The 15,581-nt window shown below is 32.5% G+C and overlaps 1 protein-coding gene across 1 annotated transcript in view; it reads right to left on the bottom strand.

Annotated features, from left to right (window-relative positions):
* The window catches only part of kdm4b (lysine (K)-specific demethylase 4B), a 66,111-nt gene that overhangs the window by 36,039 nt on the left and 14,491 nt on the right, over positions 1-15,581 (bottom strand). Inside the window, exons 6-7 of the mRNA XM_016230412.1 lie at positions 12,635-12,878; positions 5,676-5,813 (exon numbers count right to left, since the gene is read on the bottom strand). Of these exons, the coding sequence (XP_016085898.1) occupies positions 5,676-5,813; positions 12,635-12,878 (382 nt within the window). The remainder of the gene's footprint in view (positions 1-5,675; positions 5,814-12,634; positions 12,879-15,581) is intronic.

Genomic DNA, 15,581 nt, shown 5'->3' with positions numbered 1-15,581 from the left:
AAACAGCACAAATAAATAAATAAATAAATAAATATATATATAGAGAGAGAGAGAGAGAGAGAGAGTATTATTCTTTTAAATGCATTAAATGTATTAATTTCCTATTCATTTATATTACTTTACATTCTTTGAATTCAGTTTAAATATGCAGTTTTATTTATGTATTTATTTTATATATTTTTGCAGTTTTTTTTAAGTGATTTTATTTTCGGCCTTCAGTTTTGAGATTAAATAATATTATAGAGTAATATGAATAAAAATGCAAATTTATATACAATTTATTAAATATTAACAATTCATAATACACATTCATTAATATAAAATTAATACATTAAAAATAACAAGCTATTACTAAATATAATGTAGAAACTTTCATTTTCTGTAAAGCTGCTTTGCAACGATTTGCATCGTGAAAAGAGCTATACAAATAAACTTGAATTGAATAATACTATAAAAATAAAAAATGAATAAATTTAACAAAATATTAATTATTATATTTCAATTAAAAGAATAATATAAGTTAAAAATAAAATTAATAAATTACTATAAATGCATATATTTAAATAAATAAAACTTAAATGTAAATTATTTAAATACACAAAAAAATTAAGATGCAAAAATTAAATTTGAAGTAGAATACTACTTCAGAATACTACTTAAGTCACCTTAAAAACTACAAAAATATTGGGGTTCAAACAGATGAAATTGTATAAAAGATGAGAATCAAATGAACTGCATCATGGGAGTCGTGTCTGAAACAAGGATTGAGAGGAAAATGAAGGCGATGGAGACGAGATGTGATGATTAGATGAAATAAGTCTTCATGCAGGTGCGCAGACGCAAGATTATTAAATCATCAGCGCCGACAACTGCGACACTGGCTTTTAATTGCATTGAGTTTGCATGGCGTGGATCGAAGTGAAAAGCACACAAATCAACATCTCTCAATCAACAGCGAGAGAGAGAGAGAGAGAGACGGAGGAAATAAAAGTCATTTTCCTGCGAGCTGCACTCGGCTGTATTACATCGGGCTGCTATTTCCAGCGCCGCGCCGGAGCTGCTGTTCAATTACCAGAAACATTCTGCAGCTGAAGTGAAGACAAACACTGTCTGTGTGTGTGTGTGTGTGTGTGGGCATAATAAATGGCAACAAGCGCTATTCTTCACTCCGAAATGTCAATGTCTCGCAGCGTAACTCCAGGGCTTTGCCATATTATGCTCAGAAATGCATTTCCAGCCCGACTGGAAGGATCAGACTCCACCTGGAAAACAAGCAGCGCTGAGGAGAAGAACCAACCTAAACTAAAAGTACAATCATGCTGCGAACATTTTTCAGGAGCGTAACTGGGCTGTTTCCAAAATACTGCAGGTGTTACAAGCTACATTTCCTTAACGAAAATTGTGACAATAGGGAGATCAATATTTTTTAAAGAGTAAAAATAAAAATAAAAATAAAAGGAAATGCATGTATTGAGATTATTTTAAACTACAACAATAAAAAATGAAAAAGCATATAAAAAAGTGTCACTGTGTGCATAAAGTAATATATAAATAATAGCAACTAAAATATATAAAACTATTTAAATACAATTTTAAATGTAAAAAATAAATACATTTTTAAACAACTCCAGTTGCAAAGTATTTAAATTGAATTTGTAGTGGAATACTTAAATAATGAAAAAATATATGTTTTGCAATTCCAATACATATGCAATATATATTGGCAATATATATTCTACAAAATATCTGCAAAAAAAAAATGAGGCACTATTTTATGTTTTTGAAAGAAGTAGGTTTTTAGCCAATTTGCACAAACATCAGAATAATATTTATTTATTTATTTATTTAGTTATTGAAATCTTCCACTTCAAATTTACATTAAATCTGCTCTTAGCAACTTTCAAATAAATAACAATTAACATTTAAATTGTATTTTATTTAAATATATATATTAATGTATAGTATTTTTATTAGTTTTTTGAAAGAAGTCTCTTCTTAGTCACCACTTCTGCTTTAATTTGATCAAAAATTACAGTAAAAATAGTAATATTTCGAAATATCATTACAGTTTAAAATAATAACTTTCTATGTGAACATATGGTAAAATGTCATTTATTCCTGTGATGCAATGCTGAATTTATTAGGATTCTTTGATAAATAGAAAATGAATAAAAAAACAGCATTAATTTTAAATGGAAATCTTTTGTAAGATTATAAATGTCTTCATTTTAGCTTTTGATCAATTTGATGCATCCCTGCAGAAAAGAAATTACATTATACAAATTTAAAATGAAACTAAAAAAAAAAAGAAAGAAAGAAAAAAAAGAAAAGAATTTAAGATGAAGCGAGTATACATTTTTTTACACTTTTTACAAAAAAAAGACGACAAAGAAAAAGCTATTACACTGACACTGAACTCTCCGGGATCAATCTCTTTTATTGTTGTGTTTCTCACTGCTGAGCCAATCAACGGAAACAGAGGAAACAATCACAGGCCTCTGAAGACACCAGAGCATCTGAGATGAACATGTTAATAACGCTCTAGACCAGGTCTGGCCATTACACGAGCCGTTCAGGCGGATTATAACCCGTTTCTCCGAGATCTCACAACACGATAGAAAACTGAGCAACACTGAATATCAATGATTTTAATGCGATTTTCTCTCCGATTCAAGGATTCATTCACAGCACCATTAAAAAGTGCTCATTTTTCATGCATAAAAATGTATAATGTAAATATATATGTGTGGACTATTCTGTCTTTTGATTAGTTCATTTGTCCTTTCGTTCTTTTTATTTTTGTTCTTTTAGTTTGTCCTTTTCATTTGTTTTTCTTCTTTTCGTTGGTTCTTTCCTTCCAATCTTTTTGTTTGTTCTTTTTCTTTATTTTCATTTCTCCTTTCTTTATGTTTGTTCTTTCTTTTTGTTCTTATAGTTTTTTCTTTTTCTTTGTCCTTTGGTTCTCTCTTTTTGTTTTTTTTCTATTGTTTGTTCTTTCTTTTTATTCTTTCTGTTTGTTCTTTTTCTTTTTCATTTGTCCTTTTTGATTGTTTTTGTTTAAATTTTTCCTTTTTTTTCGTTTGTCCTTTTCATTTTTTCTTTTAGTTTCTTTGTTTTCTTTTCGTTTGTTCATTCTTTTCATTTGTTTTTTCTGTTTTTTTTTTTTTCTTTTAGTTAGTTTTTTCTTTTTGTTCTGTTCTCTTTTTTTTCTTTTCGTTTATTCTTTCGGTCTGTTCTTTTTCTTTCTTTTTGTTCTTTTCATTTTTTTCTCTTCTTTTGTCCTTTCGTTTGTTTATCTTTTCATTAAAGTGTGACTTTAAGTATAATTCTGTAATAGTCCAGAAATCAGTCTTATTTCATGAATGTGCAGGTGTAGGGCTCTCTGAGTAATGAAGATACGCCTGTAGAAGATATAATAATGAGAGGACTGTTGAGCGACACGAGAGAGATTCAATCTGAAGATCCGCTCATGTGCTTTAATTAGCCGTGCGTCACTAATCACTGCAGATCACCACGTGTGACGAGAACCTCTAAATGCCAACACGATCGGGAAAAACCACCCACGTGTGCGTGTGATATAAGAGAGAGAGAGAGAGAGAGGGAGAGAGAGAGAGAGACAGGTTTCACTTCTGCAGACAATACCAGCTGGAACACCTGCGCGCACACACACACACACACACACACACTTTTATTAATGTGGGGTTCCAAGCACTTGCCACTGTAAAAGTGATCTACATTATCACCAGTCATCACGAGATCAGTCACACACACGCACAAACATCTGTGGTGTGGTGAGGCGAGAACCGTTACTTGTGCTGGTCTGCGGCCGACTTGTGAGGAAATGAGGCAGAATAAAGAGTGTAGATTTACTGCTGGGTAATCAGCTTTAAAGGTCAAACTCATCAGATGAGAGAGGGAGAGAGAGAGGGAGAGAGGGAAAGAGAGAGGGAGAGAGGGAAAGAGAGAGAGGGAGAGGGAGAGAGAGGGGGAGAGAGGCAATAAAGCACTCTTAAATTGAAATTGAAATTGAATTGAGAGAGAGGGAGAGAGAGGGAGAGAGAGAGGAGAGAGAGGGGGCTCCTGTTTCACGTGTTGTTGCGCGTCACTCCCGTTCCAAGTCTCGCGTGTGTTTTCGTGACAAAACGTGGTTTGTAGAGTCGTTGTGTGACAGAGTTGTTGTCAGCTCGTGTGGTGTGTAACCCCCTCATTTACATAAAGTCACGTAGTGTGAACAACACAACGACTTAAAGACAGACAATCAAGTCATGTAGTCTGAACAGCACAGCGATCTGCCGACGTCGTGTAGTGTGAACTTAGCCTTAAGGCTTGTTCACAGCGGGACGAATATCGCGCGCGATTATCGGCGAAGTTTAACACCTCGTGACTAAACAAAGACTGCGCCAAACGCGAGGCATAAAGCGTAATTTTTTTTAAGTCCCCCTGTAGTCAAATATTGTATCCCTTAAAACGTATCTTTATATTTAAATGTTTTTTTCTTGTGAAAATAATTTTCTCATGCCTTAAAATAGCTTGAATGTGACTCTACACCCTTGCCTCATTTACTATACACGGATCTATGAATATGCAAATTAGCCCCGCCTCCACTCAGTCACACAGCACCGCCTCCTGATCCACTGAACTGTAGCAACCGCAAAACAATGGCATACACGGATAATGACTGATAAAACTATGTTTTTACTAGTGGACAACTACAGTGAATACTGTAACATTCGTTAAAGTTACTTACTTGTCGATGTTGTGTCCTAAAACGCCTTGAAGACTCGAATACAGCCGTTTGTGATTGTTAATTCACACCCGCGAGCTACTTTTACACTGTTGCCACGGGTTATAATGCACAGCTTCATGGGTTTTTTGCTCTGATTTATTTTTGGTTTTGTGCTGGTATTGGTATATTTTACATGCTAGTGTTAGGAATCGATCCCTTGACGTGATTGGTTATTGGTTTGTGACGTAGCAAACCGAGGGCTGTTTCAAACCATATTTCTGGGTCAGCTACAGTTTTAAGGAGAAAATACACAGCAATGGTGTTGATTAATAGATTGGCACATGGTTTGTCTAAAAGCATATTAAAAACACCACATAGACAAATAAACAACATAAAAAAACTTGATTTTCACTATAGGGGGACTTTAAAAACGCCTCGGGCTCATTTTTTTGGTTTGACGCGCCGTGTTAAAAACTGGCCGACCAATGAGATTGGCGCTTTTGTTCACGTGCCTGGAGCTGCTGCAGTTACAGTAAAACACGACTTGGTGGCGCTCAAGCACAAAGCGGTCTTGCCAAGCACACATTGATACCTAACGACGAAGAGGAAGTAAGTAGACGAAGAAGATGCATCAAGATGAATGTAGAGCTGCTGGTCTCATTGGTGTCTGGACACAAAGGGCTTTATGACAAACGCGACAGCGACTACAAAAATTTCGATAAGAGGGAGTTGTTATGGAGAGGAATTGCCGATCAAATAGGATTCGATGTGTACCGTGGTATTTCTGTTTTTCATTAAGCGCCATCTACTGTCAAGGAGTGAATTTGCACATTCACTCGGCTCATCGCCAGCGAAAATCACTTGGGTATGAACACAAAGACGCGTCGAAAAACGTTGGCGATAAGCGCGCGCGATAATCGTCCCGGTGTGTACGAGGCTTTACGCTCACCTGTGTGGCCATCTTGCCGTAGTCGATCCAGCGCAGGGTTGCGAAGTTCGTGGACTCGGCGCAGTTGAAGCCGTGGTTGAATCCGGCGTGATATCCGTACGGAAACGTGATCATGAACTCGCCCTCCTCCTGCGTGATCTGCGGAAGAAAGACAACAATGACAAAATCATCACGACGAGGTCCACGTGCAAAATCTCTGAAACTGTTTCACGTTATCTGCGCTGATTGTGGCGTGGAATCTCGCAATTACACGAGATTTATTTAATACAGTAAACTACATTGAACTGGGAGAATTAGATTCGGGGAACTGGAAAAAGTACAGCGTTTTATAGCGAATAAATTGCATGAGAAAAATGTGTGTGGGGGGGGGAACGAAAGAAACAACTTATTTTTAATTGCTATTTAAATAAATTAAAAAAAATTTAAAAAGTCAAACGAAATACAAATCAAGACTGTTTTTCATTCAGTTTAATTTAAAAGTAATGATGCACTAATACAAAAAAGTCAAATGTTTTTGGCTTAAACAAATTAACACCAAATAAAGAAAATGGATGTGAACGAATGATGAACAAAATGAAAGAAACTAGTTTTAATATTATCATTTTTATTATTGAATTAATAAATTAATGATTGAAATTAATAGGGTCACCTAAGATAATTAAATTAACTTTTAAATCCTATTTAGATTCTAATGCCGATGTTGTGGAACTGTAAAAAGTACAGCGTTTTATAGCGAACAAATTGCTAAAATAGTATACGCAAAAAAGCAAGAGAAAGAACGAAATAATGAAAAATTAATTATGTGAAGAATTGATAAATAAACAAAAAAAATAAACAAAAGGAACAAACAACTTACTACTTTTATTAGCTTTTTAATTAATGAATAATTAAAAAAAATGAAAATTCAAATAAATACTTTTAAATTAAATTGAATTAAAACAAAAAGTCAGGTACTAAACAAACAGTCAAATGAAATACAAATTAATACAAATTAAAGAAAATTTATGTGAACCAATGAATAAACAAAGGAACAAAGTATTTTTTCCTAAAAATTTCCTTTTTATTTAATTGATAAATTAGCAATTAAAAAATTAAGAGGACAACTAACATAATAAAACAGACTTAAATAAAAATTTGTTTAATTAAAAAGTGAGGTATTAACTTTAAAAAGTGCAGCGTTTTATCATGAAAAAATACGCAAAAACAAGATTAATAATTAATAATAAAACAATTAATAATATGAAACAACAAACAAACTAAAGAAAAATTAAGAATGAACAAAAAAAAAAAGAAATGAAACAACCTATTTCTTTTGCTACTTTTCTTACATTTAATTTGTAATTAACTAAAATACAAGTAATTACAAATTAGTTAAAAAGTCAACAAAATTAAAAATAAAAAACACAAAAGTAAGAGAAATAATTACGAATAGTAAAGAACAAATAACGAATTTAAGAAAATGATGAATGGACAAAATATAAACAAAACAAACAACCTATTTATTTTGTTACTTTCATTACATTTAAATTTAATTAATAAATGAAAGATTAAAAAATTAAAACTAAAAAAGATATATAAATACCTGCACAAAAGCAAGAGAAAGAAATAAGAACGTGAAAGAACAAAATGAAGGAATTAAAGAAAAATGATGAACAAAAGTAACAAATGTGTAAAATGTATAATAAATAATGAATAAATTGAATTAAAATAAAAAGTCAAGTATCATTGGTTAGGGTTGCAAAGGGGTGGAAAATTTCCGGAAACTTTCCAAAAAAAATCCCTGGAATATTCCCAAAAATATCCTGGAAAGTTTCCAAAATTTCTGGAATATTTCCGAAATTTACTAGAAATTTTCCACCTTTTTGCAACCCTAATCATGGTGTAAATTTACATTTCAAAAAATCTGATTGCAAAAATATTACATATATAAATGAAGGCAAGTGTCTTTGCAAATTACTAGAGTTTGAATGTCAGTATCTGCAGCACTTTATTGTAAATTCTGCTCGTGTGCTAATAATCATGAAGCTCTCGGCTCATCCTCATGCGACGCATGTGTCTCTGAAGATGGAAGTGCTGGACGTTTAATTTTTTCCCAGCTATTGCTCCGTTACCCCACATTTTATTAATTTCACTCTACAGTAATCTGGGCGAAGGCAACACTGAACTGTACTTTGATGAAAGAGCCAATAACCGCTGAATTAAGCTGCAAACGACACTTCAGAGGGAGAAAAAGCCGTCGCGGGAAAATCAGCCGAGACTGAGAAACACGGCGGCTTCCAGCGCTAATATCTGTAGTTATTAGCGGCTGATGGGAAAATAAATTTGCTGTGAGAAATCTTCAGCCTCCCCTCTCGTTTTCTCCATACATTCATCGTCTCTTCCTCGGCTGCCAGCGGCCAGAATAAACGCTGGAAAGATATTTCAGACGCTACGAGGTGCTAAGCATGGCAGAGACTTAGCCGGCCTTAGCTAATGAATATTTTAATTTCACTCCGTTTTCTTGCTTTGCGATCGGTGGAGTCACGCTTCAGCGTCATGCTGGCGTCCATTAGAAAGAAAGTCAGATTCATTAATGCTGTTCGGAGACATATTTCACTGCTACGTGTCTGGTGTTTTCGTAGGATTGGCCCTAGGGTGTGTTCGCACTCTTAACGAAGTTAGATTATGAGTTGGGTTACTACAAACAGTACTGCTTTCTGTTATGACAAAAAAATGATAGAATTGTATATATGAGACGAGAATAAAAAAAACATGAAAACAATTAACGAAAAAAAAATGTCAACGAATGAATGAGCAACACAATCAACATGAAAAACAGCGTAATAAAATATGACAATAAAAATAATTTTCATTTGAAAAGTAAACTAAAATAATTAATTCTGAAAATAAAAAAATTACTTTTAATTTAAAAATAACGTCAGGTATTACGGTGTACATTTGCATTACAGTAAAAATCTGATTGCGAAAAAATTATACATACAAAGTTTAATACACAGCGAATAACTAGCATTTGAATTTTGCAGAAATGTATATAAAGTAATTACTCATTTTAAATGAAATAATTTTAACTGATTTGAAAGAACGTTAATTAACTTAACTTTTAATAAAGCAATAAAGTCCAAATTTATGGTGTAAATTTGCATTACAATAAACAATTTGATTATATACACAAAATATTTAATAAAACAAGTGAATTTTTCAGAAATGTATATGAAAATATTATTAATTTTAATTGAATTGAAAGGATAAGTCATCTAAATTAATAAAATATTACATAAAATAAAATTTATTTTTAATTTTAAAATAAAGTCAGGTATTACGGTATAAATTCCAATTACAAAAAAAAATTTAATCTAAAAATATTATAAATAAAAAAACACTTTAATAAAAATACAAGTGACCTAGTGAATAACTGCATTTGAATTTTGCAGAAATTTATATAGAAGTATTGTTTTATTTTTAATAAAATAAAATTAACAACATTTAAAATAAATAAAAACATAACACATTTAAATTAAAAAGTACATTTAAACTTACAATACATTTACATTTTACTCATTCTTTTAAATTTACTTTTGTTTTTAAGATCCCCACCCCAAATATTAAATGCATATTTAAATGAAAGACGACCAAAAACAGGACCCAAAAGTCACAAAAAAACTGATCTGAACTAAAACAAAAAGAAAAAGTAGCAGACAAAAATACCAAGGCACTCTGAAATCCCGATTTTACTTCCAAAATGAGTCCTATTCCAGAGCGTGACAGGCTTTTCAACAAGAAAAAAGTACATTTTCAGTTCATGTTGACGTTACCGTAAGGCATTTCAAAGGAAACCACGGTACACCATCCAGAAATCATGCTATATATTGGTATTAAGTCTGGTATTACGTATCGTAACGGTCTTAACGGTCACCATAATGATGGAGCGGATGAAACTTAATGCATGATTTTCCTTGCTGGGTTTCTCCTCACACTCTCGCCGACTGTTCGCTAGCAGGAGTTTGCGCTGAAGCTCTAATAACGTCCCCAGACACACGGAGAGAGACAGACAGACAGACAGGAACCTGCTGAGATCAACACTTCAGCATCTCCCTCTCGGCTTCATCTCACTCCAACTCCACCGAGTGTCACGTCGACTCAAACGTGACAATAACATCCATCGTATGGAGGAGCGGCGGGAGTGAAAATCAGGATTGCATAGCAGCGCTGAACTTTATCTAGCCTCATTATAGAGATTTATTCCCATTTTAATCTCACTGTGAGGGTCTCGGGCTCCTGACAATGGGAATTATCCCTTGAGAAGGAAAAAAAAAAAAAAGACTAATTTGCATGGATGGAAGCGGGCGGCGGAGTAAATTAAAGCAATAAGCCCCAAGAAGCGAAGGTTACAGAGAATTTATAACAGCTAAGGAGCGTTGTTAGGTATGACGCGAAGCGGAGCAGGGTCCGTGGTTGGCGTATAGATCACGTTCGTTGCGTAAATACACATAAAATGATGTGTGAGGAGTCACAGCACTTTAGTTTACCACCCTCGTCATCTTTGTACGCGAAGCTAAATGCTAATGCTACAATTTCTACCCACAGGCAGCCCGTGATATTAGCGCAGCGACCTATATTAGCATTAGCATGCAAAACACGCCTTCAGAGACTCCCAATACTCCCAAAAAAGCGACCAAGCTTCGCCATCTAACATGTTTTTTCTTTAACAAAAACAGAAATATGTACATGAAAAATTAGTTAGCAAGGTTAACGCGCACAACACACACCTTACTTCTAAAAAATTATTTTTATTTCACAAAAGTGCAAATAAACACTCACAAAAAACGTCTAAAGTGTGTGTGTGTGTGTACCGCTAACGTTTGTGTAAATTGTTCGTAAAACAATTCTGATGAAAGTAGTCGCAACACATTTCAGCTATAAGCCAATGAGAGAAGCTAGCAATGTTACTGTCGTTGGCTTCTGTTTGCTGCTGTATTAATGAAACACAAGGAGAATGTTCGTTAGAAACATTTCTAATGAAAATAGTCGCAACAAATTTCCACCGAAAATTCAATTTGCTTGTGTTTCTTTAAAAATTGACAGAAGCTAATAAAATTAGCTTTATTAGCTTCTCTTACTGGTGTATTAATGAAACAATCAGAAAGTTTGCGTTAATCGTTTATTAAAAACCATTCTAATTGTCGCAAACAAATTTTCACAAAATTCAATTTTCAAGTTTCTATAACAAAAATAAAATGTCAGAAGCTAATAAAATTAGCTTCATCAGCTTCTTTTACTGGTGCATTAATGAAACAAGCAGAATGTTTGTGTAAATTGTTCGTTAAAAAACATTTCTAATGAAAATAGTCGCAACAAATTTCCACAGACATTTTTATTTTATTGTGATTCTTTAACAAAACAATGACAGAAGCTAATAAAATTTGCTTCATTAGCTTATTTTTACTGCTGTATTATTGAAACACAAGCAGAATGTTTGTGTAAATTGTTCGTTAGAAACATTTCTAATGAAAATAGTCGCAACAAATTTCCACCGAAAATTCAATTTGCTTGTGTTTCTTTAAAAATGGACAGAAGCTAATAAAATTAGCTTTATTAGCTTCTCTTACTGGTGTATTAATGAAATAATCAGAAAGTTTGCGTTAATCGTTTATTAAAAACAGCTTTATTAGCTTCTTTTACTGACGTATTAATGAAACATGAGCAGAACAGAGTTATAAATAGTTCACAAAACCATTCTTGAATTAAAAATTGTAGATTTCAATTAAATGAAATATGAATACAATGTTTATTGTTAAATGTATTTAGTTATTAATATTATTAAATTAATAAAAATGTATTACGCAAATTACAATAAATAAATTAGCTTTATTAGCTTCTTTTACTGATGCATGGGCAGAACGAAGTTGATCGTATACACACACATAAAAAATGTCTTTCGTTAAACACGAACATTTAAAACAAGAAATTGTTAAAGACTAATAGACTGAATTTATGTAAATCAGTCATAAACCATGCATAAATTACTTTTTTCATGATTTTATGAACAATTTACAAATAAATTTTTCTCGGTGAAATAATTTTTTTAATTTATTTAGATATAAATCACATCCGACACGCGTGTAATAATTAATTAAAGTTATTACAAAACTATGAGAAACTATGAATAATAATTAGAAATTATTATTATCTCAAAGTTGGTAATAATTAAAAAATTTACGATTTTTATCCATGCAAATGTTAATCATAGAGGCTCACAATTAACATTAAATCAAACAGTGTAAAAACCTTTAATTTGTTTCATGCTATTATGTGATAATCTACATAATAATAAAACATAATTCAATATAGCAACAAATTGTAAATTGAAATACACAATTATTATTATTATATCAGTAACTTTTTAATTTATTTAAAAATAATAAATATAATATAAATTATAAAAATGAAAAGTTTTTGTTGTTGATTTTTTATTTACTTTTATTATTATTATTACTACTACATTTTAACGTGTTTATAATTTATTAGTATTACACAAATCACATAATAACATGACATAGAAATACATTATGTGGCAATCTGCACAATACAATTATAAATATATTAATAGAACAATAATGATAAACTGTAAATAAGTTAAATACATATATATTTATTATTATTACTTCAGTAATACTTTATGTATTAATACTACTACTACTACTACTAATAATAATAATGATAAATAAAAAAATGTTTTATAAAATTTTGATTTATAGTTCAATTATTATCATTACATTTTTAATGTTTTTATAATGTACTGCAAATTATAACATAAAAACATACAGCACATTGCATAAAGATTTCCCACTACTTGATTTTGTGCACCTCTAGGATATGCCACTTATCTCCCGCCATATTATCTGAACGAACATCTGTGCTGTGTCAGTGACAGGAAGTGATGTAATGGGTGAATAACTCACTCGGTCAAAGGGGATGCTGTATTTCTTCAGGATCGATGGAGAAAGGAGGGTCATCTTGTGACGGAGAAACGCGTCGCAGCCCTGAGAACTTCCTGGGAAAAAGCCTGCAGAAAACGACAAGCAGCAAAGAGAGAGAATGAGAAAAATGCCAACGGATGAAACACTGAAATAAACAGACTGATGATTTTTAGAGGACAAACGGTGCGGGTATAAATAAATTATAATAATGATAATATTTATGTTACTATGTCATAACTGTGTATATATATGCATTTAATTTTCATTATTAAATTATAGATTATTATTATATTATTAAGATTAAGAATATTGCATGATGTTTCTTTTACATTTCTTTTTTAATTTATTCCATATAAGTAAAATAATTTTTTATTTATTCCAGTTACGCTAAAAGAGAATATTATATACTGCACAAACTTTATGAAATTTGGGTCGTCTCATATGATAACAATTTATTTTATGTTATGTTGTCAATTTTTTTATAATAATACATATATTAATTAATATTTTTATTAAAAAATAAAATTGTATATATATATATATATATATATATATTTTTTTTTTTTTTACTGTTGTTATATTATTATTATTACTATTATTATTATTGAGATTGCATGGTTTCTTATAAATTTCACATAGGAATTGATTTCACAAATAAATAAAATAATTTAAAATTTATTTGCAATATTACAAAACAAGAATAATATTAATACTGTATAATAAATAATTATATACTGAATAATAAATACTGTAAAATCTTTATGGAATTTGGCTCATTATTATATGATAATTTGTTTTATGCTACAACAACATTTGTAACAATACATTATAAATATATTAAATATATAAAAATGTATATTAAAGCATATTATTATTATTTATTATTATTAACTTTAAAAATAAAAATCACATCTACATATATTTTTAAGATCGCAAGACGTTTATATATAAACTCATTCCATAAAATGGATTAATTATTTTTTATCAATTCCCGTTATTAAAGAATTATAAGACGAAGAAATTGTAATGTCTTTATGGAATGTGTTTCATATTATTATATGACAACTTGAAATAAGCATACTAATAATAATTAGTACTATTGTTACTACTAATAATTTTAGTCATATATCAATAAAATTTTGAAAAAAGGATGATTAAACCCAATAACACTGTCCTGTGTGAGTTTACACTGAAGTCTGCAACATCATTAGAAACATGCTAATGCAAAACTACTGGAATCAACTTTAAAGGGGTCACATGATGCGATTTAAATTTTTCCTTTCTCTTTGGAGTGTTACAAGCTCTTGGTGCATAAAGAAGATCTGTAAAGTTGCAAAGACTAAAGTCTCAAATCCAAAGAGATATTCTTTATAAAAGTTAAGAGTCAGCCACGCCTACCTAAAACACCTCGTTCTAACACGCCCCCACATGTCTACATCACTATGTGAGAAGATTTGCATAACGTCATCCAAATGTTCACGCAAAGAAAGAAGGCGTAACTTTTATTCTCGCTGTAGTATTGTTGTTGTTGCCGCTGCCGCCGTGTCGTGAAGACACTGTGTGTTTTGTTGTAAAAGCGAAACTACTTTGTTTGGTCTTCCAAAAGAGGACACGACTACAAATCAGTGGTTAAGTTGTATTTACAACACTGTTCCAGAACACTTCAACCCAAATATTAAGATGTGTGCAGCGCATTTTATGGAGGACTGTTTCCTGATCCTGGGAGAGTAGACTACAATGCCGGCTGTTCTGACTCACAGACTGTAAGTACGTTTTTTATATTTAAAGGATTTGCCACTGATGATTCAAACGGAGTAGCGCTTCTTTTTTGTCATTTCTCTGATCACAAATGCAGACAGAGTTTTATGTTTACGCAGCGCGATGCAATGCAAAGCGTAAAAACACAGTAAAAGTCATTATAATCAATAATTATGTCTCCACTGGATACAACAAATGCCTCGTTTGTAATGGGTTTAAATGTTTGTCTCGTCGCTCCGGCTGGGACACGCATCACAGTATGGTGAGGGGCGTAACATTTCCGTCTCACGCTTGAGGTATTCGGCCAATCACAACGCACTGGACAGCTGGCCAATCACAGCACACCTCGCTTTTCAGACCGATGAGCTTTGTAAAAATCAACGCGTTTCAGAAAGGCGGGGCATAGAGGAGAAACAATAATGTACAGTATGTGGAAAATAACGTGTTTTTTTACCCTTAAGCCGCATAAACACATTTCATTACACCAAATACACAAAATAATGTTCTTTTTTAGCAACATCATATGACCCCTTTAAGTTTCCTTTTCCGAATCAGTGGTTTAGCATAAATGTTAGCGGTTAACATGCCGTCAGTCTAGAGCAGGGTTTTAGCACAGAGTCAACGTAAAGCTATTCCAGTGAAATCATCAGTGGAGACTCGGTAAAGCGAGAGTCAGTGACGAGCGAGGGCTGATTACGAGCGTAACGTGTAATCACCGGTTTTGAGGTTACGGGTAAAAGCTTGCGCGTGCGTCAGACGGTCCGGTGCGCCGCGGGTCACTACATCAACCTCGCGCTGAATCACGCTGAAAGCCTTTAATTATTATAATCGTCTCCTCATTCCTGCCCACAGACTACAATAAAGGTCATTACGACACAGAGAAAAGGTCTGATAACCGCCACAACAGCGCAAACACGCGTGATTCATCCGCAGCCTCTATCATTAGCGCTCGCACGATTAAGTGGCTTTACCGGCTTAAATATGGCAGATTTGGGGTCATTTTCACTTAGCAGAGAACTTTTTCCACAGTAACTTTGATGGTACATCCACCCGTCTGCAATTTCCTTCGGTTTAGCGCGCTATTCTTTCCAAGATCTCTCTAAAACAAGTGAAGATTCGCGTCTCTTCGATCAACACACACGCGCTCTCACACACACACACACGCGCTCTC

The sequence above is a fragment of the Sinocyclocheilus grahami genome, unplaced genomic scaffold (genome assembly GCF_001515645.1).
Source record: "Sinocyclocheilus grahami isolate Dianchi unplaced genomic scaffold, SAMN03320097.WGS_v1.1 scaffold370.1, whole genome shotgun sequence".
Classification (NCBI taxonomy): Eukaryota; Metazoa; Chordata; class Actinopteri; order Cypriniformes; family Cyprinidae; genus Sinocyclocheilus; species Sinocyclocheilus grahami.
Note: the sequence above shows the minus strand (reverse complement) of the source record. Positions and strands in the feature narration are given on the sequence as shown.